Source organism: Hipposideros armiger, unplaced genomic scaffold (assembly GCF_001890085.2).
Source record: "Hipposideros armiger isolate ML-2016 unplaced genomic scaffold, ASM189008v1 scaffold_129, whole genome shotgun sequence".
NCBI lineage: Eukaryota > Metazoa > Chordata > Mammalia > Chiroptera > Hipposideridae > Hipposideros > Hipposideros armiger.
The window spans coordinates 1,208,949-1,232,345 of NW_017731479.1; the positions used below are offsets into that span (position 1 = coordinate 1,208,949).

The window sequence follows — 23,397 nt, forward strand, 5'->3', positions numbered from 1 at the left end:
TCTTCCCTTCTCTTTCTCTCCAATAAAAAGTTAGCATATGAGATACTTTGTTTTCATCTCTTTTGTTCGGTAAACATAATAGATCTTGAAGATTGTGCTGGGTGTTTTCTATTTGCACAACTTCTGCCCGGTCCACTCTCTGCTCTTTTCCAGGCTCTGTGCTTCTGGAGGCTGGCCTGTGTGGATTGCATCAATGGGCTCCCTTGCCTTGTGACATCTAGCTGAGCCATTCCCATGGGAGACCCATTGTAGACTGGCAATAGGAAAGAAGGCCAGAGGAAAGTGAGGTTTGGGTATTTAGCTCTTCTGCTCCCTCCGGCCCGGTTGCCACAGTTGGTTGCTTCCCTCTTTAGGAGGCCTCAGCTCTGCTGTTGAACAGTCTTCTTCTACATGTTTTCCTCATTCTGCTGTCTGCTCCCTCCCTTTGTCTTTCAGGTCCTGAGTCGGTAATACGATCCCACTGTTGCCAGCCTTGAAGTACTACACAGTCCCCTGCTAGGTTCCACTAACTCTCCCTACACCTTTGTAAGTAACCCCTTCATTCAACTCTCCTCAATTATCTCTCTTTGATTGTCACCTTGTTCTTCCTGGGACCCCTTATGGACATCTCACGGGAGTACTTTGGAATTACCTCATTCTTTCAGTAGCCACTGAAAATGTAACATAATTTATTCTACCAATTCCCTATTAATCGATCATTTGAGTTGCAACTCAGACTTATTTACAACCTACTATGTGCCTGGCAGATTTTTGTATAAAATATCTCATTTGGTCCTCACATCCACCCTGCAGGATAAGTATGGCCATTGCATACATTTTTGAGAAGAGTTTATAGGGGGTGATGATAAGACTCAAGGTTACATATGCAGTAAATACAGACACAGGATTTGAACCTGGGTCTGACTTCAAAGTCCATCACATACTGGATCCTGGTGTGAATCTTAAGATCTGCCCTCAATAACAAATGTTGAAAATGTGTTTTATTTTTGTAGTTGTGATGCATTTTTAAATCAACTTATTGATGTATAACATACACAGAGAAAAGTACACAAATCATTAATGCACAGCATTTCATGTTCACAAAGTGCGCATGTTCATAGAATCACCTACCAGGATCGAGAGGTAGAATATTATCAACAGCATAGAACCTCCCAGGTCCCCCTCCCAGTTATCATTCCTCCCTCTTCTCCAAGATAATCTCCATTCTCTTTTCTTCTTGGTCTCATATGATGTTATGCCTATTTATAGAGTACTTAACTTTAGCTATTTCACTATACAGTTATAGACTTGTATATAGTCTATACAAGTGAAGTAACAGGAATTGAATGCACCCTTCTGCCTGAAAACACTCAACAAGAATCAGAAAATATACATGAAACAAGAGTTTTTGAAACATTAGATATAAAGCAACGAAGGACAGTAATCTCTGAGAAACGGTTAACAAAACAAACGAGGTGAGTCCTGAGATTGCCTCAGTTTACTGAAGGTGAGAGTTTCCAGGCTGCAGCATGGGGAAAGAAAACGGCAGTCACTGCATGGAGGAGATGAAGTTGGGAGTTCAGGAAGGCCAAGCTGTCTAGAATTCACAGGGAAGAGGACTGAAGAGGAGAGAGCTGCAAAGAAAAAGGACCCAGGAGATCTGCAGAGGGTTCCCCTTGAGTCTCCAGCTGAGTGCTGACCAGTGCTTGCATGTGTGGAAACTAACTGAGGCTATGAAAGAGCCATCCAAAAGGACTAGAGGGAGCATATCCTGCACTCACACAGGGCCAGGAATAGTGCCTGCTCCTACTAGCTAGATGGGAAAAGCTCACAATATACGGGAGCATCAACTCGGATACTCAGAAGAAGTTTCCAAAGTATAAGGGCAAGGTTAGCCCTAGATTAAATCTAACGAGCCTTAAGCAAGTCTTGAAAGGATCAAACTCAACGATGTGCCAGAACAAATTTCACGAACATTGATAGGAGTAAAAAAATGCCCAGCACCCAACAAGGCAAAATTCACAATGTCTAGCATCCAAATAAAAAATCATCGGGCATACAAAAACGTAGGAAAATAGGACCCATAATCATATGACAATCAATCAATTGAAAATGACTCAGATATGACAGTTATTAATAGACAAGGACATCGAAACAAATATTGAGTAACTAAGGGGACGATTCGAGCGTTAAGTAGGGGCATGAAATCTAAAAAATCAACCCAAATTGAATCTCTAGAGATAAAACCTACAATGTCTGAGACGAAAAATACGCTGGATGGGATTAATGAATACTGAAGAGAGAAAGATTAGTGAACTTAATGACATAGCAATATCTATTTTCTTGAACACGTAAGTCCCAGTTATTTTAAAGTTAGTATCTGATAACTTTTATATCTGGGTAACCTTTGGCTTGCTTCTATTGTTCCTTGTTTCTCTTAATCTTTTGTTATCTAAACTTGTCTCCTAGCTATGGGTAATTTTTAAATTAATTGCCAGTCAATGTTTATGAAACAATAGGTATACAGATATTTTGAGGCTCTGAATAATATTATCACCCTTCAGAGAGGAATACTTTTGATTTCTGGCAGTTAGAGGAGGAAAGACCACCTTAATGTAGTCAGGAGTTGAGTTGATTTATAGCTGGCTTTTAGTCTTTGCAAAGGATGGTCCAATTTCCATTTACCATCACAGCATCCAGCCAGCCCATCCGTGGATTCCAACCCCAAGAAAGAAGGGAGGGAGGGAAGGGGCTTTCAGGAGGACAAAGAACTTGGGAGCTAATAATGATAGCTAAAATGTATTTTGTATGTATTCTATGTTATGTTTCTCACCTAGCATATGTGTTAACATGGTTTTTCTAATATATGTAGATGATAAGAGATATATAGACAAAAAGATAGATAATTATGTCATTTAATGCCCTGCTGGCTCTATAAGTTTGGTGCTTTGAGTTTTATTCTTCATCATGGGAAAACTAAAGCTTATATAAGTTAAGAAACTTGCCCAGCATCACACAGCTAACATACAAGATTAAAAATCAGAATTTAAATTCAGTTCCGTTTAGCTTAAATCCTAGGTTTCCTCCCCACTCCACACCCCCTCCACCCCCCTATTCTACACTGCCTGTCAGTTGAACTCACTCCCAAATCCAGCTCACATGATCCTGCAGTCAAGATGGCCTCCTCCTCTTGTGTGGGAGTATGTGTTTAAATTCCAAGTAGAATTTTGGGAGACTACAGGAAATAACCCTTCAGATAAAATGGAGTAAAAATAGTCAACTCTTTCCAATGCAGGTGACAAAATCTCAGCTCAAATCAACTTTACGAAGACAGTAACACCAACCACAGCCACAACACAATGTTTTTCATGGACTCACATAAACAGGATTTTTTGGATGGTGCTAGCCTCAAGCCTACCTACATCCAGGCACACAGACATATTTCATCAGAATTCAATCTCTCTCTTCAATCTGCTTCTCTCTGAGTTGGCCTCATTTTCTTCTCATAGAGAAAGGCTTTTCCTGTGGCACAAAGAATGTCCCAGGACAGAGCCCAATTCACGTCCCTCTAGCCCCATGACCTGAAAGGAAGTCCCTTTTCCTTGAAATGATTCTGATTGGCCCAATTTGGTTGACATCCTTATCGCTGGTCCGCTCACTGTGGCCAGGGGGAAATGGGGTTCTCTGTTGGCCAGGTGTGGTGATAAGCTTATTCCTGTGACCCCCACAAAAATCCCATGATCTGAGTAGAGTAGGACTTGTTTCTCAATGGAAGCGTGGATTCTGGACAGAAAAAAGCAGCAAACATCCACTACATGAGGTCTTAGCTATGCGTCCTGGCACTAGGCCCCCACTACAAAGGGTGGATGATCAGCTAAAGTGGATCTCAGTTCTCTGCAACCAACAAAATGTCATCCTACCCAAATGAAGCTACCCGATTATAGATCCAGGATGAGAACAGATCGGTTCCTGTTCAATACTAAGGAGCTAGCTGAACAAACTGTTGGACAGCCATGAAATTAGAACTCCATTTTAGCGAGCACTCATTTAAAAGCCATGTTGAAAAATGCATCTCTAGACATGGGAGGATGTTTATATTTTGTTACGCAAAAAAGCAGCTTACAAACAGGATGCGTGGCAGGGGTTCCTACCCCTACCTGTGTGTTAGATTCACCTGGGGACTTTATTTTTATTTAATTGACTATTCACTGATGCCTCATATTTAAGTCGCTGACTCTGCAGAGCTGTGTGGCAGTCTTCTATTATCCTAGTGGGGGTGGAGAAGGACATGAAGCTGGAGCAAGACGGGGTGGTGTATTTGTTTCCCGGGGCTACTGTAACAAACGGTCACCAGCTGGGGGGTTAAAGCAACAGAAATGTATTCCCTTACCATCCTGGAGCTAGAAGTTCAAAATCACAGCACTGACAGGACCTGCTCTCTTTAAAGGCTCTAGCGGAGGATGTTTCTTTGCCTGTCTCAGCTTCTGGCTATTGCTGGCAATCCTCGGCGTTTCTTAGTATGTACAATAGATGCCTCACCCCAATCCCTGCCTTTGTTGTCACATGGCACTCTCCTTGTGCGTCTTCTGTCTCTATTTCCAAATTTTGCTATTAGAAGGACAGAAGGCATGGGCTCAGGGCCCACCCTAATGCAGTTTGACTACATCGAACTTGATTATATCTGCAAAGGCTCCTCTCCCAAATAAGATTGCATTCACAGGCTGCGGGGTTTAGGACCTGAGCATATATTTTAGGAGCGACACAATTCTACCCACACAGGGAGGAAACCGGCTGGAGTGTGTACTGAACAAGAAATGGTGAGCTACTTGGAAATCCATGGCAGGGAAAACCTGGCAGGAAAGTATTTTCCTACCTGAGATGCGGGTTTGAGATGTCCTAGATGGATGTTAACACAAAGGCTCCCGGCAAAGGCTAGAGAAGTTAAAGTCTTCTGGGTGGCTTGGAAGTCCCAATTGTCTTGGCCGAGTTTGCAGAGATAGATGACCCCAGGTCATTCTACTGAACTGAACACATGTGCACCTGTGGGCGAACGCGCGTGCGCACACACACACACACACACACACACACACACACACACTCATACCTTTAAGTGAAAGACTACCAAGACAGTGTGACAGAGTGCTGAAATAAATTGCTGACTTTGGAATCACAAAACCTGGGCTCCCAGGCAACCTCCACCACTACCACAGTCCTAAACTCCAAGGGCTTCGCTTTCCACCTTTTGCAAAATGGGGTTAATGATTCCTTGACTCCGATCTGGCCTGCAGCCCAGCATGCTGTGAGGTGAAGCACGTACACATGGAGAGCATTACCCATGGAGAGAGCTACAGCCACATCCTCGATTTCCAGTGAGGAAATTCATGAAGAATAACCCTGGAGGCCCCACTCATCCGCTATGGGGCCTGGTGCGCCAACGTAAAGAGAGAAAGAGGAGAGGGAGGTTGATATTATATTTTCTTCTCTTTGTTTACAAAGATACAAATTCACCTCCCCTTCTTGGGGTGGGGTTTGGAGGATGGGATAGGAATGAGATATGGGGCCTCAGGGGGACGGTACCAAGCAGTGATTCTTCTTTAATCTGATGAAGCACAGGAATCCATAGATCTGGTCCAAATATCCATTATCGAGTGTTATTTCAGCCGGGCAGCAATTCATCAACAGGCTGCCAGCAACTAAGTGTCAGGGGAGCCCCGAGTTTTATTCTTGCCCCAGGCCCCATAATTTGTAAACCCAGCAATGACATTTCAGTAAAAATACCCAGAAGGAATTCTTTGGGTGTTAGATGCAACACAGAAAAGTATTCTAAAGATACTCAAACAATGAGGAGTTTTCCAACTGGTTGTTAATGCCAAACATATGTATTAATGACTGAAATTCGAGTGTTTAGCAGATTTTCAGATTTCACCTCAGCTACCCCAGCTCGTATCTGACACATACCAAAATTTGTCTTCTACTCCAAATGCCTTCAGATAGATGCATTTCTTTTTTTGGCAAATTGGGAGGAGAGAACGCCTGTCACTTCACATCTTTCCATTTATAGTTTGCCTACATCAACCAGGAATTCAGAATTAAAGAATCACTCCATATCTTAGTTGTCAAATATTTCGCTGTTCGGGGATGTGTTTGCCTCTCTGAAAACATGTTGGCCTTTCAGTGTTTAAGGAACATGGAGAATATCAAGAAACTCTTTGAGATATTTGTGAGAGCAACGGTAAGATGATGACTATGGGGCAAAGTGATCGAAGAAGGTAGCTAGACCATGGAAGGTGAGGGGAGAAGAAACGTCAGGGCCTGACTCAGGTCTGACCTCCCTGGTTATACCAGTCAACGCTGGCCTAGGTTGGGGTCCCCAGAAGCAGATGTGGGAACAAGGGTTTGGATGTAAGTGGTTTATTTGGGAAACCAGGCAGAGCCGGAAGGGGAGTGGGGAAGCGAAACAGGAAAAGAGAGGAAGCCAATGCTGGGTCATTGGTGAGCAGGCAGGGAGTTGTCCCTAGCTCAGAGCATGTCCTGTCTGGGGGCTGTGGAGGTGAGAAATCTATCCACAAACTCCTGTTCGTCATTACTTGACATCTCGTCTTGTGGGTTTTAACTTCTTGCATATCCAGGCTGCTCAGATCAAAGACAGAAAACATTCCTATAGCCCAGTGGTTCCCAAAGTATGCACTGAGGTACCCCATGATGCCACAGAAAATTCACAGAAGATAGGGATATTTTAAGTTTTTGAGGGAAACATAGCAACATCGATCCAACATGGTGTGTGCTATTAGCTTGAGGTTGCTCAGTGTTTCTGGGTTGATTTGTGTCTCCTCAAAATTCGTATGTTGACGTCTTCACCCCCAGCACCTCAGAATGTGACCGTATTTGGTTGAACCCCTTCAGTGCTGGGGAGCTCATTCTCTCCCTATTTCCATACCCCTTCATGAGCAGAAAGGGGACACAGCAAGCCTTATTGGGCACCAGGCTCCATACACTCATCATTTCTCTTAATTCTTCCAACTCTATAAAGTGGACGTAACCATCACTTTATATACACGGTGAAATTGAGGCTCGGAGAGGTGAAGCGATTCAACCAAGAGCTCATTACCAGTAAGCAGCAGAGCCAGGATTTGAACACAGGTCTTTTCCATTCCAGAGCCCTTTCTATAATACTTCCAGTTCTCACATGACTCGGACAGGTGGGTATTAATAACAGAAGAAATGCGCGTTAACATTTGCGGAGCACTACCGTTTTGCGACGCATTGTGCTTCCCATGAATTATCCATTTGGCTTTCTTCATCATCCTATGAGAGTATCATGGAGGCTGCTCAGTGGCCGAGTCAGTCTGACTCCAGAGCTCATGCCTTTGCAAACAATGCTGTGCCGTGGATTTCCTCCTATCGAGCCCAAACCCTCTTCCTATTCTGCGGGCTCATACAGAGCTAGTTGTTGAGTCCTTCGCCAAGACTGTCCCTCACAGCCATGTGAAAACAGCCCGGAGTTCTGCTCAGGGACAGCCATTTCCCATTCTGTCCTGTTTTCTTATCCTCTCTCATCCCCAGCCCCATCTTCTGAGCACGATGTAGTTTCTCTGCATCCTCTGAAAGCGCTGGCTGATGGCTAATGTTGCTGTTTGCTAAGGAGGCCAGAGAACCAGAACTTGCTGGGAAAGGGGAGGTCAGACTCAGTCTTCAGACAATGGCAAGAAAAGAATGACTTCCAAGCGTCAGCAACTGGGGCTGTGTGGCTAGACATTCTGTATGCTGTGCAGGGTCATCTTACCTCAGACGCCTTCTAAAGAGAAGGCGAGGGTCATTGTGTGGCCATGATGACATCACAATCCTCGGCAGTTCAAGGTTTAGAGATAAAACATGTGTTGGGTTGATCCCGTGTGAAATAATGCCAAAGATACAGCATGCAAATCAGAGCCTGTGCAATAAATCTTCCGCAAGCTGGCAACCTACCCCACTGCGTTATTGGAAGAATTAAATAAATGAATACATGCAAAGTGCTTAGGAGAGCTCCTGGCACAGAGCAAGGGATCAATAAATATTAGTTCATATGAATATCTGCTGTAAAATGAACAGTGCACTATAAAAATGACTAATTCTTCTTGGGGATTGGGGTGCCAGGAAAAAATGATAGTTGCCACTTAACCAGGACTCCTTGTATGCTCAGGCTTTACATCCATTATCTGTTTTCATCCCGGGGTAAAGTTGTTTTCCTCATTTTAAAGATATGGAAGCCAAGGTTCAGCACAGTTGGGCACCTTATCCTGAGTCATGCAGCTAAGTGGTTAAGAGCTTGGGATTTAAAAATCAAATGGGTCTAGCTTTGAATCCCAGCTCAGGCACTTTCTGTGTGGCCCTAAGTGTGTCATTCAATCTCTCTGTGCTTCAGTTTCCGAGTCTGTAAAACAGAGTCATAAAATATCTTCCTTGAAGACGTTTTGTGAGGATTGAGTTAATATATGTAAAACAGAGCAGTGTCTAGCACATTCCAAGCACTCATCACATATATACCGGGGATGCCATAAAAAAAATGTATATAAGTGGACACTTTGGTTAACGTTGCTCAAGCAGTAGTTCGCCATCATCAGAAGTGTCTGGATGCTGACGGTAACCACTTCGAGCACCTCTTGTAATTGCTGAAGTCAAACGTTACTCGAATTTGTCTTTTCTTACCGGTATACATTATTACGATTTTAATAGTTTTTTTCCTTTCTTAAAATGTGTATACATTTTGTTGGCACCCTCTGTATACATATGTGTGTGTGTGCATGTGCGTGCGTGCGTGCGTGCGTGTGTGTGTGTGTGTGTGTGTGTGTTAGGGGGTCTTTGAAGGATGAGTAGGAGTTTGTCAGATGAAAAAAGAAATAGACATCTCGGGTTAAGATAATTGCGGGGCTAAAGGCACACACTGGGCTACCCAACCCAAGACACAAGACCTCACTAGCGGTTAGTGGCAGGACAGAGCACAGTGAAAATCAGGAGTCACTTGTGTCTTGTTAGACAGAGGGAAAGGGATGAGGGCCTCTGACCTGAGAGTAGGAACCAGAATTTGGAGAATGTGGCTCCCTGGCCAGGAGCCTGCTCCGTCCATCATCCCAAGAGCCTGCGAGAGTTCACAAACCCCGCCATCAAGCCCAGCCAATGAGGAAGTGCGCTACAGCGTCTCGTTGCCAGGCAACCGAGTTGGCCCAGCCTCGCAGTTTACAGCCGCTTTCTCTCTTGCAGTGGGAACCCTGAGCTGCTTGTTGGGACTGCCTTAAAATGGGCATCTGGGGGCCCCTCCATGGGCCCCCCTCAGGCTTCATCAGTGGAGTTTTATTTTTTTAGTTCATATTTTATTTTTGTTTATGGGAGAGGCAGATATCCCTTTTCAAAGAGAGGGAAAGTTCGTAAAAGTTTGTAACTTTCTAAAAAGTGAATAATTCCAGGCTTCCCTTATCCACCCTGTCTGGACTTCCTCATCCTGTTGGTTGGACCCAGATGACTTGCTTTCCATTACTGCTGGGTCAGAAACAGTTTGGAGTCTGTGTAACTGGCACTTGGGAATAAGGGAGAAATTGCTGGAGCACCTCACACCTGAGCGGTGGCTGAGATAGAAGATTCTGGAAAATCTCTCCCCTTGGGGGCACAGGCTAAGCCTGAAGGATTTCCAAGATGACCAAGGTAGCAGCCACCAAGAAGACACAGAGTTCCCCGACCTCGGGGGCCCTCTGGCCCTTTTTTGCTTCAGAACTTCATTCACAGGTAAGTCTCCCTCCTCTCTCTGCCGGAACCAATCATGGTTTCATGACCAAGCGAAATAGGAATTAGCCTCCAGACCAACAAGGGAAGGGGGAAGAGAGTAGTCAGGGCGTAATTAAATTATTGAGACACATCCCTATTGCTATCAATGGTTGGTTTCTCGTAAAGACTGAAATCAGCAGCCAGAACGGGGCCATCCTATTAGCCAGTAATTCCAAAATGATGGGATAAATCGGCAGTGACACTGTAGAACATCAGAAAAAAATGAAGATGAATTGTAGGCTTGCCGTTGCAGAAATGATTTTCAGAGATCCGCTGGTTTCGAGGTACGTGCACATCCTCCATTTTACGGGGAGACTGCAGCGCTAAACTTTGGGGTTGGAAGCCTGACGTTGTTCCTCACTGGTGACTGACATTAGACAAGTTGCTTAGCATCCCTGAGCCTTTATTTCCTCGTGTCTGCGAAATGAGGACAGGAACATCAACTAGGAAGAGAGAGCGTGAGGACTAAGTGAAGTGAGATATGGAAATAGCTTAGCATGATGCGCACACTTGATAATGTGTATGTGTGACATGAAATACTGCTGTTGATTTGAAAGACAAAGAAGAATCATCACTATGTATTTAATGACTGCAGTCAAGTGTTTCTGTTTTTAAATGACTGTAACTGGGTAGGCCAGTTATGTCTTTGTTAAGTGCGTCTGTGTTGTCATAGCCACAAACCCCTGTATCACCTGTGATTGGCCAGAGTAGGTGAACAGGGGGAGAGAGGGTCAAAGGGTCCACCGGGTCCACCTAGAGTCCTGCCCCCAGGCATGAGGACCTGGGGGGAAGTTGGTGCACAAAAGGGAGATTAAAACTCAGCCGTGCTTACGTGGGAGCCCGAAGTGTTCCAGGGCTTCTATTTTCGAAGGGTTAACAAACACATCTTTATGCACCCTCATTGCTCAGCCCTCTTAGTGAGCTAACTGTGCAAGGTGCAGCTGCCACGTGTCTCCTTTCATCTCAAAATGCTACACAGAAATGGGTTACATTCCAGAGCAGCCCCCTCTGGGACTGAACCTCTGGGCATAGCAGTGGGGTGGGGGTGAGGGGGTAAGAACATGGGAAAGAATGAGGAGCAAGGTGACTGTTTCAAAAGCAGAGGTGAGTGTGAACGCAGGGGCAATGGCCCCAAAGAGCCTGGGTTTGAACCCTGGACCTGCTGCTTGGCCTCCCTGTGACCTTGGGCAAGACAGCAGAACTTCTCTGCTCAGTGTTGCCGTCGGTAAAATGGGGCTATCCTAGTGCCTCCTCGTGGCTCTGCTGTGAGCATTAAATGATAATGCCCGTAGCTCCTAGAACAGCTCCTGGCACACAGCAAGCACTCCCTAGATTTTGGTTCTACTGTGATTTGATTGATTTAGCAAACATTTCTTGAACCTTTGTTTTGTGCTCAACACACGCTCTTGTAACAGATGAGACTTGCCTTTTAAAATTTCACAATCTATAGTGTGCATGTTTGGGGTGGGGAATGAAAGAGATAAGACAAGATAATTATAATGCAGGGTGATTAATGCTATGCTGGGGAAGTATCAGTGGGTGTTATGGGAACTAAGAGGAGGACAGCAAACTCAGACTCCTGTGTGTGTGTGTGCGTGTGTGTGTGTGTGTGTGTGTGTGTGTGTGTGAGAGAGAGAGAGAGAGAGAGAGAGAGAGAGAGAGAGATTGAGATTTGAGGAGCAAAGAAGCCAAGTACCCAAGTAAATGTAATAGTTTTCCATCTTGCGATAGAGAGGTGAAGAAAGTAGAGGAAGATACAGAGGTTGGAATGAAATCTCTTTCTTGGGACAAGGGTTGGTGGGACTCAGGGAGGTCAGAAGGGGAGAATACATCCAGAGAACTGTTGGATAAACTCAGATGTCAGACACAAAGGACTCATTTGCATCCTGCTGCCCCTGCCCCACTTTCTAGAAATACCCTCAGGGTGTCCCTGGTTTCCATCTGAAGGATCGTGCCTTTAGCATTTCAACTTTCTGAGCTACCATAAAGCACTGATTAACCTAAACCAGGCTAACTCAAAAGGGATAAGCCACAAGAAACTATATAAAGATTACGATCGACTTCTGGTGTAAATCAAACCAACAAGGATTGCAGTGGTGGGGATAACAATGGCGACAGTTGGCATATATTGAGTGTTTACCACATGCTAGGTTCTGAGCAAAAGTCTTTACGTGTGATATTCCAGAACCTTCTACAGTACTTCAAGGTGTGAACTGTTACCTCCTCATGAGACAGATGGCAACGCTGAGGTTCAGTGAGGAGGGGTCCCATACCCAAGGACACCCAGCCAGCAAGGAACAGGGTAGGGATTTGAACTCAGATCTGTCTGGCTCCAGCATTCAAGCTCTCTGCCTCACCATGCAAACCAAGCAGTGACAGTGGTTAGCATGCACCAGGGGGATACACAGAAGGTGTGGGCACAGTCACTGGCTTCGGATAGTTGTTATGTTTATTTGGGGGGGGGGGACACATATAAAAAGAGTAACAAATTCCAGGCAGGCAGGTAACTGTCCATTGAGAATTGTTGGGGGCAATGATCTGACTCCTTAGAGGATGAAGGTGAGGCCACACGGGGCTGCGTGGTGATGCCACTTACAGCTGAGTCCACCATGCACTAGAGTCATGAATGACACTTGGGAAAAGCCCCCAAAGCGGTCCTGAAGCCCAATGAAACGAGCTACTTCCCTTCTCACAGAGATGGGGGCTGCAATATCATAACTAATGTTACAGTGACACCCTGCCTTGTACAACGTCTTCCTGTAATTTTTTTTCAATGGAAGGAATATGAATAATATATGTAAATCCTCTGCTTGAATGTCTTCTCTTGAGCAAACCTTCTGTGGGGCTCTGAGTTCCCTAATCTGTTAAGGAATTCCTTCTCCCTTTGCTAATGGGATTAGCCATGGGGAAGGGAGGGAGCAGGACATGTATAGATGTACCATGGACCCACATTTTCTTCCTTGGAAAAGTAAAAAAAAAAAAAAAAAGAGAGAGAGAGAGAGAGAGAACACCCCCTCCATATTCCAGAATAGAAATGCAGAAATGGAATTTGGCAAAAACTATAAAGGTGTGGAATTCTTTACACAACCTCCGTCTCTCGGTGCCTAAACTTTTTATCTCGCTGTCATTGAAAAATCAGACAGAAAGGTGCATCCCTAATTTGTGCAGATCCTAAGACAGCCAGGGATGATGCTGGGTGCTTTGCTCATACCCTCCCTAGCTTAGTGATTAAAAGAGCTGATTCTTAGCCAACTACATGGGTTCAAACCCCAACTCTGCCACTTGACTAGATTGTGTGGCCTTGAGGAATTCAGTGCCTCTCCCTGCCTCAGTTTCCTCATCTGTGAAACAGGCACACCGTATTTTCTCTGATCTAAGACATCTTTCGTTTCAAGATGCATCACCATTTCCTTGTGCCGCTAAGAAAGAAAACTCTACTGATTACACTATAACCTGTTTCAGTGATAAGATGTGCCCCAGTTTCGGAGCTGTTAAAATGTGGAAAGAAAATGCGCATCTCAGAACAGATGAAATACAGCTAAAAATACTCCTCTCTCATAGGGCTGTTGTGGGGATTTGATGAGTTGATATGGGTGAAGCTTTTATAACAGAGCCTGGCACAGAGGAAATTCTATGAAATGCTAGCCATGATGACATTTTGTTTAATGCTTTTATGGACCCTATGAGACAGGTTGCTATTAACCCCTTTTGCACATGGGTAGAAAGAGCCCCCACGGTCTGGTTCTCTGCTGAGATATGAGTTGGCAGGTTCAGGGAGGAGGGGACAAATTAAGCAGAATTCCAGGTATGGACATGACCTTGGCCTGAGCATCTCTGGTCCCTAGCCCTGTGGTGAGAATGGAGATGCTCAGAGAAAGTCTCAGAGGTCCAGCCCACTGTACACGCTGCCGAGCTGCCTGGAATCAGAAAAGGGGAACCAACATATTTGAGAAAGATTTTCCCCAAGAGAAACTTTGACTCCCTGCACAATATGTTTTCACCGTGACCATGAAATGATTTTCCTCCTTGTCCACATATGAGAAATTGTGGCCTGAAGAGGTACCTGTGAGTCATTGCTCTTTGTTCAAAGTGGGCTGGACGCTGGGTGATTTTTCTGGCCTCTAACCACCAAAACCACGACCCCTGCCCTGAATCAACGATTACCCTAAAAAAATAGCAATAATAGTAAAAGATCTAACGGCCCCATGAAATGTAATTCTGAATCCCAGCCTGCAGCAGCCTTCATTTTTATATCACTCATGACTTAGGCCAGGAAGGTTATCAGTGAGTCCTTCTCTCTCTCCAAGGGGTCCTTTTGACTCCATCTTTACGGCAGGAGACAACTGCAGAATTCAGGTTGTCATTTAGTTTTGTTTTGCTTTTTTCTTTATGCCCTAATGCTTTGCACTGGTGATGCTTGCCTAGGAGAATCTTGCTGTGTCTAATTGCAGGCCCACTGGCTCCCCACCGTGATAAATCAGGATGCAGGCAAAGCATATGTTCTTTACCTCCCGACACAGGAAGAGCAATAGGCACTGTCTTTAGGAAGGATAGAAAGCAACTGCAAACTGGCAGCTGCTGCACAGGGGGAGGTGAGGGTGGGGGAGGACCAAGGTAGAAGAAACACATCAGAGTCTACCTGATGGTGAGGTAAGCTTAGTGACTCAGTAAGGGCTCTGCCTTTGAAGTCAGACAAAGGTGAGTGCAAATCTCCTTTCTGATATGCTGTAATCTGAGGTTCTGTGAAATGGGTTGAATAGGAATAGGGCCGACTTCATAGATGGCTGGGAAGGATGAAATAAAATAACGCACGTGGAATACTGAGCACAATACTTGGTACACAGTTAGCAGTAAGTGATGACAGTGGTTATTTTTATCACTCATGCTCCACTCTCTTCTCTGACGACATGAGTGCCACCACCGCCATTTTGAACACATGGTTGGCCCAGATATGAAGTCTGGAGGAAACTGAGTATTAACTGTAATGTCACAGAATGGGGTCCATCATTCGCAAGGCAACATCCCAGTTTAAGGGTCAAAGGGGAGAAGCCGGTCCAGGGATGTTTATTTAGCACTGGTGTGAGAATTTATTTCCACGAAGGATGAGGCGCCGTGCAGGAGGGGGTTCATCCTGGTGGCAGAAATGCTCAACCCAATTAAAAACCTTAGTGATAGAAAAACGGGGTGCCCCTGAGCATGACTTGAATCTCTTGGGTTTAATTCTCAGCCCAGTCCCATGACTCATGTTGGAATCTTGTGGAGAACCAGAGGGAAGTGAGAAGACAGGACCACCCTGTGTATCACTAAGGATTGTTTTTTGGCAAGTAAGAGAAAAACTGAAAAGCAGTGACATAAATAAAATGACTTTGTCATATAAAAAGACTCAAGGGGGATGCCTACTGGCATTGGTTCAGGAGCTCACTAATGTCAGGAATGACAGGTCCTTGTCCCTCACGATCACAGAATGGCTGCCTCAGCTCCAGGCATCACAATCACATTCCAACAGAAAGTAGGGAGTAAGTGCTACATTTGCCCTTTCTATGAGGCCAATGTAGAACCTTCCCAGCGTTATTTCCTCTTGTGTCTTATTTGCCAGAATAGTGTCACCTGACTTTTCTAACTACAAGAATGGCTGGGGAAGTATATATCTAACATGAGTATGAGAAGCACAGGCAAGGGGGAGAAGTGAAGGTACTAGAGATGAGAATTGGACCAACTAAACAGCAGCGACTGGCACAAATGACTTCACAAGAACTCAGACAGTGGCACTCCCAAGCAATACATCGACAGAGAGAAACCTAAATAAGAGAGAAATTCCTTCCCCCTATTCAACAACTGCATAGGAGTCTCAAGGGCACTTTATCCATAGTGGTACTTTAAGAAAAAAACAGCATAGTATCCATCGGAGGGCTGTGGGCGCCGAGCGAAGAGTGGAGGCTCCCAATGGGAACATTCATTCATTCAACTAATATTTATTGAGCCCCAAGAATGTGCCACACCATGATTGTAGGTGTTGGGGATACAGGAGGGAAAAAAGACAATCACATAGGATGCCCTTCTGGAAACTCTTGAAAAATATATATATTTATAGGGAATAACCTGAAGATAGAGCTGAGACAGCGGGATGTGCGCCATTTTATTCCTGTAACCCCCCCACCCATCTGTTTCTACCGTTGGGGGAGGGGGGGCTGTCTTTGAAGACACTCTGGTTAGACAAGCATTTGCATAAGTGTGGTAAGAGGCCTACTCTTGACCCCATTTCAGCATATCCACAGCCTCCAAAGACTCAGCCGTCAGCTGTTCAATTCAAAAGCTGCCGAATCCATGTGGGGGTTTGGTGGCAAGTAGCACTTATATACAATCTGACAGAAGCCAATTAAACCCTTCTTGGACTGAATAAACCAACATATTTTTCTCGGCGATCTTTCTGACAGCTAAATTCAAAATCATCATGGCCGGTAATGGGATAGCTTCTATCAGGAGACGGTGGCATTTTCCCTTCTAAATTCCTGTTTTCTAACTCTGCTGAGGACATTTCTTACGGGGCTCAATTTTGAGCTAATGTATTTCTGCCTACATTGGAATTTATGCAATCGGTAGTTTTACTTAATAACTTGAAAATTAGCCATGTCTAGCGAGCGGTTTGCAAGCCTGGGAGTGCCTTGGGGTTTCTGGATTTGACAAAGCAGAAAGATTATGCAGTTGGGATGGTTTCTGCGATGGAGTCAGAGATGTCGAGGGCTTCAACAGGTCCAGGTGGGTTGTCTCTCAGTGGCAAAATGACAGAGAATAACGCCCCTCTGTAGCCTGATACACAGTCAGGGTCACCTCTGAGGTCTATATTTAATATCTAGCACGACACATTTGGGGTGCACTAAAATGAATCGGACCTGGCGTCTTCTCTCAAGGAACCCACAATTCCGTTGGAGGAGAACATTCATAAATAACCACGAATCGAGATAGTAAATAAGAAATACCACAAAAAAAAAAGAAAAGAAAAGAAAAGCAAAAAATACATAGGAGCTTGGAGATAGAAACAAGTTCTACCATGGGAAGAAATGTGCACTGAATCTGTTTACTCTGAATCTTCAGTGTTGGCTGGATGTAGACTCATCTCATACCAATGAAACGCTGAACCAAAGCTAGAACTTATCTTCTAACACATCGGGGATGGGGGTGTATCACCATTCTCCCCCAAGAAACAAGTTCTCTTTTGGTACACCATCTGACAAATGCTCCCCCACGGAGCTCCGGTGGATCAGTCTTCTAATGCTCTTTCTCGCCACACACAGTGTTGCCCAGGTTTTCCTATACCTTGGGGTTGTCAAATTCGGGAGGACTTTGCTCCATGAATTCCCACTAAAGCTTTTGGTAACCGGAAAGGTCTAATGTGTTACTTCTTTCAAGGCTTTGAACGTCGGCAGAGCAGGCGCCTTGGTACTCCTCTGACATCTGGGGCCGATAGGTTGTCCTGTGCATTGCAGGATGTCAAGTAATGTCCCTGGCCTCTATCCATTCGATGCCAGGAGCACTCTCCAGCTGTGACAACTAAAAATCTGTCCAGATATCGCCAAGTGTTCTCTGGGGGGGGGGGGGCAAAATCACCCCTGGTTGAGAACCACAGCAGTGGAGGATTTCTTAAGTCCTGAGTACCTATCCCCAGTTGAATGCTTATCAGATGGTCCCCATCTAAATAAATGATGCAATCGTGTCCCCAAATGTTCAGGCAGAAACTGAGCTCCACCTTGACCTCTCCTCCATCTCCCCTGATGTCCAATCAGCTGCCTGGGGGGCGCTGTTCTACAGACACTGCCTCCTTTCCCAAGGTCACTACCTGGTTAGGGCACCTTCATCTCTATCCTGGACTATTCCACCCGCCCCTGAACTGCCCTCTTTACCTTCAATGTGACCTTCTTCCAACCCATTCTCTTTCAATGCAAGTATGATATTGTCATTTCCCTGGAGAAAACAATTCAATGGCCCTCCACTGCCCTCTAACGAAGATTAATGTCTTTACCGAGGTGTAAAAGGCTGCGCATAATCTGGTCCCCAACTCTTATTACTTGGTCTATGCAGAAGCCAAACTGGTTTTCGAATACGCCATGCCCTTCCTCTTCTTGCTCCTAGAATGTTCTCTCTACTTCTGGCGATCCTTTTCCATGGCAAGATGTTTCCAGAGCTCTGAACAGTGGTGGGGCAGGCACGGCCCTCGCCAGCCTAACACCAGCTCTCTCACTACCTATTATAGCTGTGTGACTTCGGACACGTCACTCAACCTCTCTGGTTTCTTCATCTTCACGTGCAGAACCAGGGAACCTAACCTGGCAAGTTTTGGACTCCCTCCTTGCCCTGTGACTCTTAAAGAGCAAACAATGGCTACCGCTTACGGCGCATCTATTATGCACCAGGTACCTTACGTACATTATTGAAATCAACTCCTCGGTTCTGTGGGGCAGCTACTATCATTATCCCTATTTGTTGAGAGGAGGAAACTTGAGTCTTGGAGAGGGTTAGTGCCTCATTCAGAGACACCCAGATAAGTAGGTGATGGAGTTAGAATGTGAATCCAGAACTGACTTGACTAGAGAGAGACTGTGGTCTTAAGAGCAGCCTGGCTGACTGCAGTAAGAGGGGTGGTAGACGAATATCTCACTAACAGGGGCATCTGTTGGTGTGATTTTTAACGAGTAGATTCAAAAGTCTCCGGCAGAATAAAAGGAAAGTGTCAATTTGATCTGCAGGCAATGCAAACAAGAACGTGACTCTGTCCGTGACCACAGCCAAGGACACTGGGATTTTCTTGAGCTCTCTGTTAAATTTGCTAGTGAGCTTTGCTGGATGAGAAACGCAGCTAAGGAGGGGGTGGGGGTGGGGCGCTGTGTGTGGCTTAGACTCATCTTTCTAAATTACGCTTATTTCAATGAAGATTTATAAGCCTTTTCTAATTAAAACCACGTTTCTAAGAAAGGCATAGTTTGATCCTGGGTCAATACCCTGCTGAAACCTGCTGGATAAAATGGAGAGAAAGACAGATCCAGCTAATGAGGACTGAGTTGCTGGGCTGTGTGTGGGTGAGATGGTAATTATTGTAAACAGCTTAATTGGGTTGAATAATTTGGGTAGATATCTAGTGAAATGGATTCAGTCTGAGTCTAAGCTCTGACCCACTACATTTTTTATTTTCTACCAAAAAATAAAAAAATAAAAATACCCTGCATCATAATTGCCTGTGTATTTGCCCGATCCCACCACTAGGCTTGGAGCTTCTTGAGGGAGAGGACAATGCCTTGCTCATGAGCCTAGCCCCAGAGCCTAGCACAGTGCCCAGAACTAGGCAGACGTTCAATGTTCTCTGGTCTTTATTCTCAGGACCAAGAACAACTCTCCATACTGAGCGAGGCAACAACACATCCCTCAGTTAACTGCATCTGGACAAGGGCCACACATGTTTTATTCTCAGGTATATCCCCAACACATCCTGGGCACTCCGATAACATGGATACCATCCCAATACCTGCTATGTGTGTAACCTTGGGCAAGTGACTCTCCGTGCCTCAGTTTCCTCATCGCCCATAGGGAAATAACGAGTTCCCATTTCCTGGGATTGTTGGGAGGATCGTTGAGAGTAGGCCAAGAAAAGCCCCTGGCACATAGTAAGTGCTCATTAAATCTTACCTTTTCCTCTTTCCGCTTAGGGAGGGAAGCTGTTGGCTCCCAAATATCAAGATTATAGCGTTTAAATACTGACATTTCCAGAGATGGTAATGCTCACACTGATCATTTTTTATGCATTCAGGAAAAGGCAGCCAAAACGGCAACATGACTAAAATGTTGCGTCTCTAAGAGCCCTGGAAGAAAATGCCCGACGGGCAATTAGCATGTGACTGTCGCCTATGTTGCAATTGCTTATTAGTGGGTCTTATCCTCCAAATCAAACTGCTTCTCTGGTATTTTTAGACCTTTTAATAGAGGCCCTTTCAAAACTCAGGAAGCAATGCTTATTGACAGGGAGAGAAGAATTTGACAGGATGTGAATCTGGTGTCTGCAGAGGGGAAGGGGAAAACGACGGGGGTGGGGGAGTATGCTGCTAGGCCCACGAGAGCTCCGTTCGCAGCCTGGATGGCTCTGTAACCCTAGATAGCCTCCTCACCTTGCCCCTCTCTGCCCCAAACCAGGAAATACCCCTTTTCCTGCAGCTCCAGGGCTTGAGATTTAAACCGTGTCCATAAAAGCCAGTTCTTAAGTTTCCTTGGCTGACCAGACAGACTCGCGTCAGGCACTGGATGTGGCACCCGAGCCCAGGGAGCTTTGCAGGGCCCTGCCGCTGCCTCCTGCTCTGTGGCCTATCTGCTTCGCTTTTCTGATGCTGCTTTTTCTCACCTGTAATTGAATCTTGGGACGATTCAAGATCATATCTACAAAGACTGGATCCAGAGTAATAACTGAGATGGGTTTATGATAAATGTTATTTCACCTTTTGGTGTTTTATGTACATCTCCCAAGCCTCCTCCCCACCCCCCACCCCCCACCATGTTCTGTTGTGTGTCATGACAACCTTAGTCTTTTACTAATAAAAGAAGGTATCGTATTAAGGAAAAAAACCTATCTCCTCATGAATTGTCATTCTCTCAAAGTTGTCCTAGGAACAGTGAAACGAAGGATGCTTTTGTATCCTCCAGGAAGTTAAGGAAAAAAAAGCTCAACATTTTAAAATGAACTAAAGAATACATTTTATATATATATACACACACACACACACACACACACACACATATAAATGGCCCCTGATGGTGATCATAGAAATAACTGGTATTATTGGTTGAGTACGTAGTATGCGCCGTGGGCCATGCTAAGTCCTTATATGAATTATCCAATTCCATTCACTCTACAATGTTAAGAGATAGATATTATTAACCCCATTCTGCAGGTGAGCAAACTGAGGCTAAGAGAGGTTCACTAACTTGACCAGAGTCCAGGGCTAGTTAGTGGACCATCTGGCATTCCATTCCAAGTCGGGTCAGACTGCAAAGTCCTCGTTTTTAACCATTATGTATTACTTAACAAAGCAAGCCTGATTTTTTTTTTTCTGGGGGTGGGTGGATTGACAGAAAACATGTCCCCACTCTCAAAAGAAGAGCATAAAGAAGGAAAACCACCTACTTTGAGACGCGTTGAGGGGATAGAGAAACTGCTGACTGCATCCCATAACGGACTCATTTCTGGCTTGTCCTCAGTCACCAAGGTCAAAGTCCCAGGGGTGTTTGAGGACACGCCATCCCCCCCCCCCACAAGCCCTGCATTCAGAAAGTGACAAACATTCCACAGGACTCTCAATCTACTCCAGCCCACCGCCAAAAACCTCACGAAGCCTCAATCCTATCTTTTGTGATGTCAGTAATTACAAAAGTAACCTGTTCATTGAATGAAGTCTGGGAGCCAATCAAAATATGAATTTATTTTTGCCTCTCACTGCTCCCTTCAAATACAGAGGGTGCCAAAAAAATGTAGACACATTTTAAGAAAGGAAAACTGTACTAACATTGTACTACTCAATATATACCGGTACCAAAAGATGAATACCAGTCACATTTGACTTCTGCAATGACAAGAGGTGCTCAAAGTGGTTCCCATCAGCGTCCAGACACTTCTGATGATGGCGAACTACTGCTTGAGCAACGCTGACCAAAGTGTCCACGTGTGTACATTTTTTGGGCACCCCTGGTATTTTCAGTGGAGGAAGCTTTCCTCTGGCCGCTGTTGAGAAGTGAGGTATCCGGTGCTTCTCCCTGGGTGGCAGCCAGCCTTCCAGCCTCTTTAAGTCACAAGACGCAGTCGTGATTAAAAGTCAGAAATTAAAAGCATTGATTCCAGATATTAATATATTAAGCAGCACTTTAACCTTCCCTCAAGGAGAAGAGTGTGTTCCCTTCGCCTGCCTCTTAAGGGTGGCTTCATGCAGGCCACCTGACACCAGGGAGGTAAGCGTGGGGCATGTGCCCTTCCCCTCAACTCTCTAACTGTGTTGGCTGGAAAGGAAAATAGGGCCACATGAAGGTTCTTACTGGTGCTGTCCTAAGATGTCTCTATTCTCCCAGGACCAGATGTCTAAAGCGGGCTCTTTCTCCTGTAGGCCCTTCAGTTGCTCTTTGCAAGTTCCCTTCTAGAGCCTTCCGCTCTATTCCAGCTCTGCACGTTGTGTATCAGCTGTGCACACCCCTCAGATCCCGGTTTACTAGTAGCCCATGCCCGCCACTCCCCGGACTCCCAACACTGGGGTCTCCCAGACCTCTGGTGGGAGCCCTTGCGAGCAGAAGCCCAGGCTGATATTCCTGCCTTGGATGTCACAGCTTGTCCCCAGGTTCCACGCACCCTTGACACACCACTGAGGACAAGCTCCACTTCCTCAGCCAGCACCAGCTATGCTCCATCTTTCGGCCCCACCCCGGAAGCACTCCCCAGCTGGGCTCTGTCCTCTGGATTCTCCAGGAGGGTGTCAGAGCCCAGCCCTCCCCCAGTCCCCTTGCTGCAGCGGGTCACATGTTAAGCTTTTGAGCAGTCAGTCCCAGGAAGGAGGTTTCTCCCTCATTCAGGTTCAAAGTGAATCCTCCTCCCTTTGGAGTCAGGATTCGAAGCAACCCAGCAGCTACTGTTGAAGAACTGACGTCACAAATCCCTCTCTCCCTTTCTACTTTCTTTTTTTTTTATATTCTCAAAGTGGAGAAGAATCGAGTCACCCATTCTCCGAGCGCTACCTGAAGAGTCCTTCAAAGTGGCCTTTCTCACTTCTATTTGGAGTTTGATGCCGATGGCATCTTGGTTCCTCAGTCTACACTGTCTCACCTGTCTGTGTGTCTTGTTTACCCTGCCGTTTACTGAGGGTTCACCTGTGCCAGGTGATTTACAAACAATGTCTTGAGGCCTTAGGACAACCCTGTGGGGAAGGTGTGATCACCTCCGTTTTACAGGTGAGAAAACTGAGGCTCAGAGACAAGAAGCGACTTGTATGATGAAGAAGCTGAGACTCGAAACCAGGCCGGTCTGGCCGCAAAGACTCCACTTTGCAGCACGATCGTCAGGGCTGCTAAGATCAGCTGGGATGGAGACCTGGCCTCATTCTCAAGTCTCAAGTTCAGTTCCAGACCATGTTCCTAGAGCCAGCACCCTGCTCATTGTCCAAGGCTTCTGAGCTCGTCCGAGGTTACAGGAGCATTCTGGGAGAGGGTGTCACACTGTCCACGGAAGTCACGTCAAATCAGCCATCTCATGGTTCCTCACAGAAGTGTCCCCTTTCTTCCTTTTTGATATTAGGACATGGTTCTACGGCAAGCTAACTTGAAGCCAAACCCCGTTGTCCCTTGTCCGCCTATAAAGACAGACAGCCACTTCCGGCACCTAAAGGACCTGAATTTAATCCTCAGTAGGGGCCTTAACGAAGGGGTAGGCATGTTGGTCAGTGGTCAGACACCTCCTAAGCTGCCAGCCCTGATTCAGGGAAAATTAAAACCTGTCACTCCCCAGAAAGCAGTTTTTATTTCACTGAAGGTTCGGAAGCTGCACGTTAAAGACCTCTCCTCTCCTCTCCTCTCTTCTCCCCTCCCCTCCCCTCCTCTCCCCTCCCCTCC

General features: G+C 45.6%; 1 protein-coding gene across 1 annotated transcript in view; it reads left to right on the forward strand.

The window, feature by feature from the left end:
- The first annotated feature begins 9,213 nt into the window (after positions 1-9,213).
- Positions 9,214-23,397, forward strand: part of CCDC60 (coiled-coil domain containing 60) — a 141,948-nt gene continuing 127,764 nt past the window's right edge. The window contains exon 1 of the mRNA XM_019649058.1: positions 9,214-9,735. Coding sequence (XP_019504603.1) covers positions 9,646-9,735 — 90 coding nt within the window. The 5' untranslated portion in view covers positions 9,214-9,645. The remainder of the gene's footprint in view (positions 9,736-23,397) is intronic.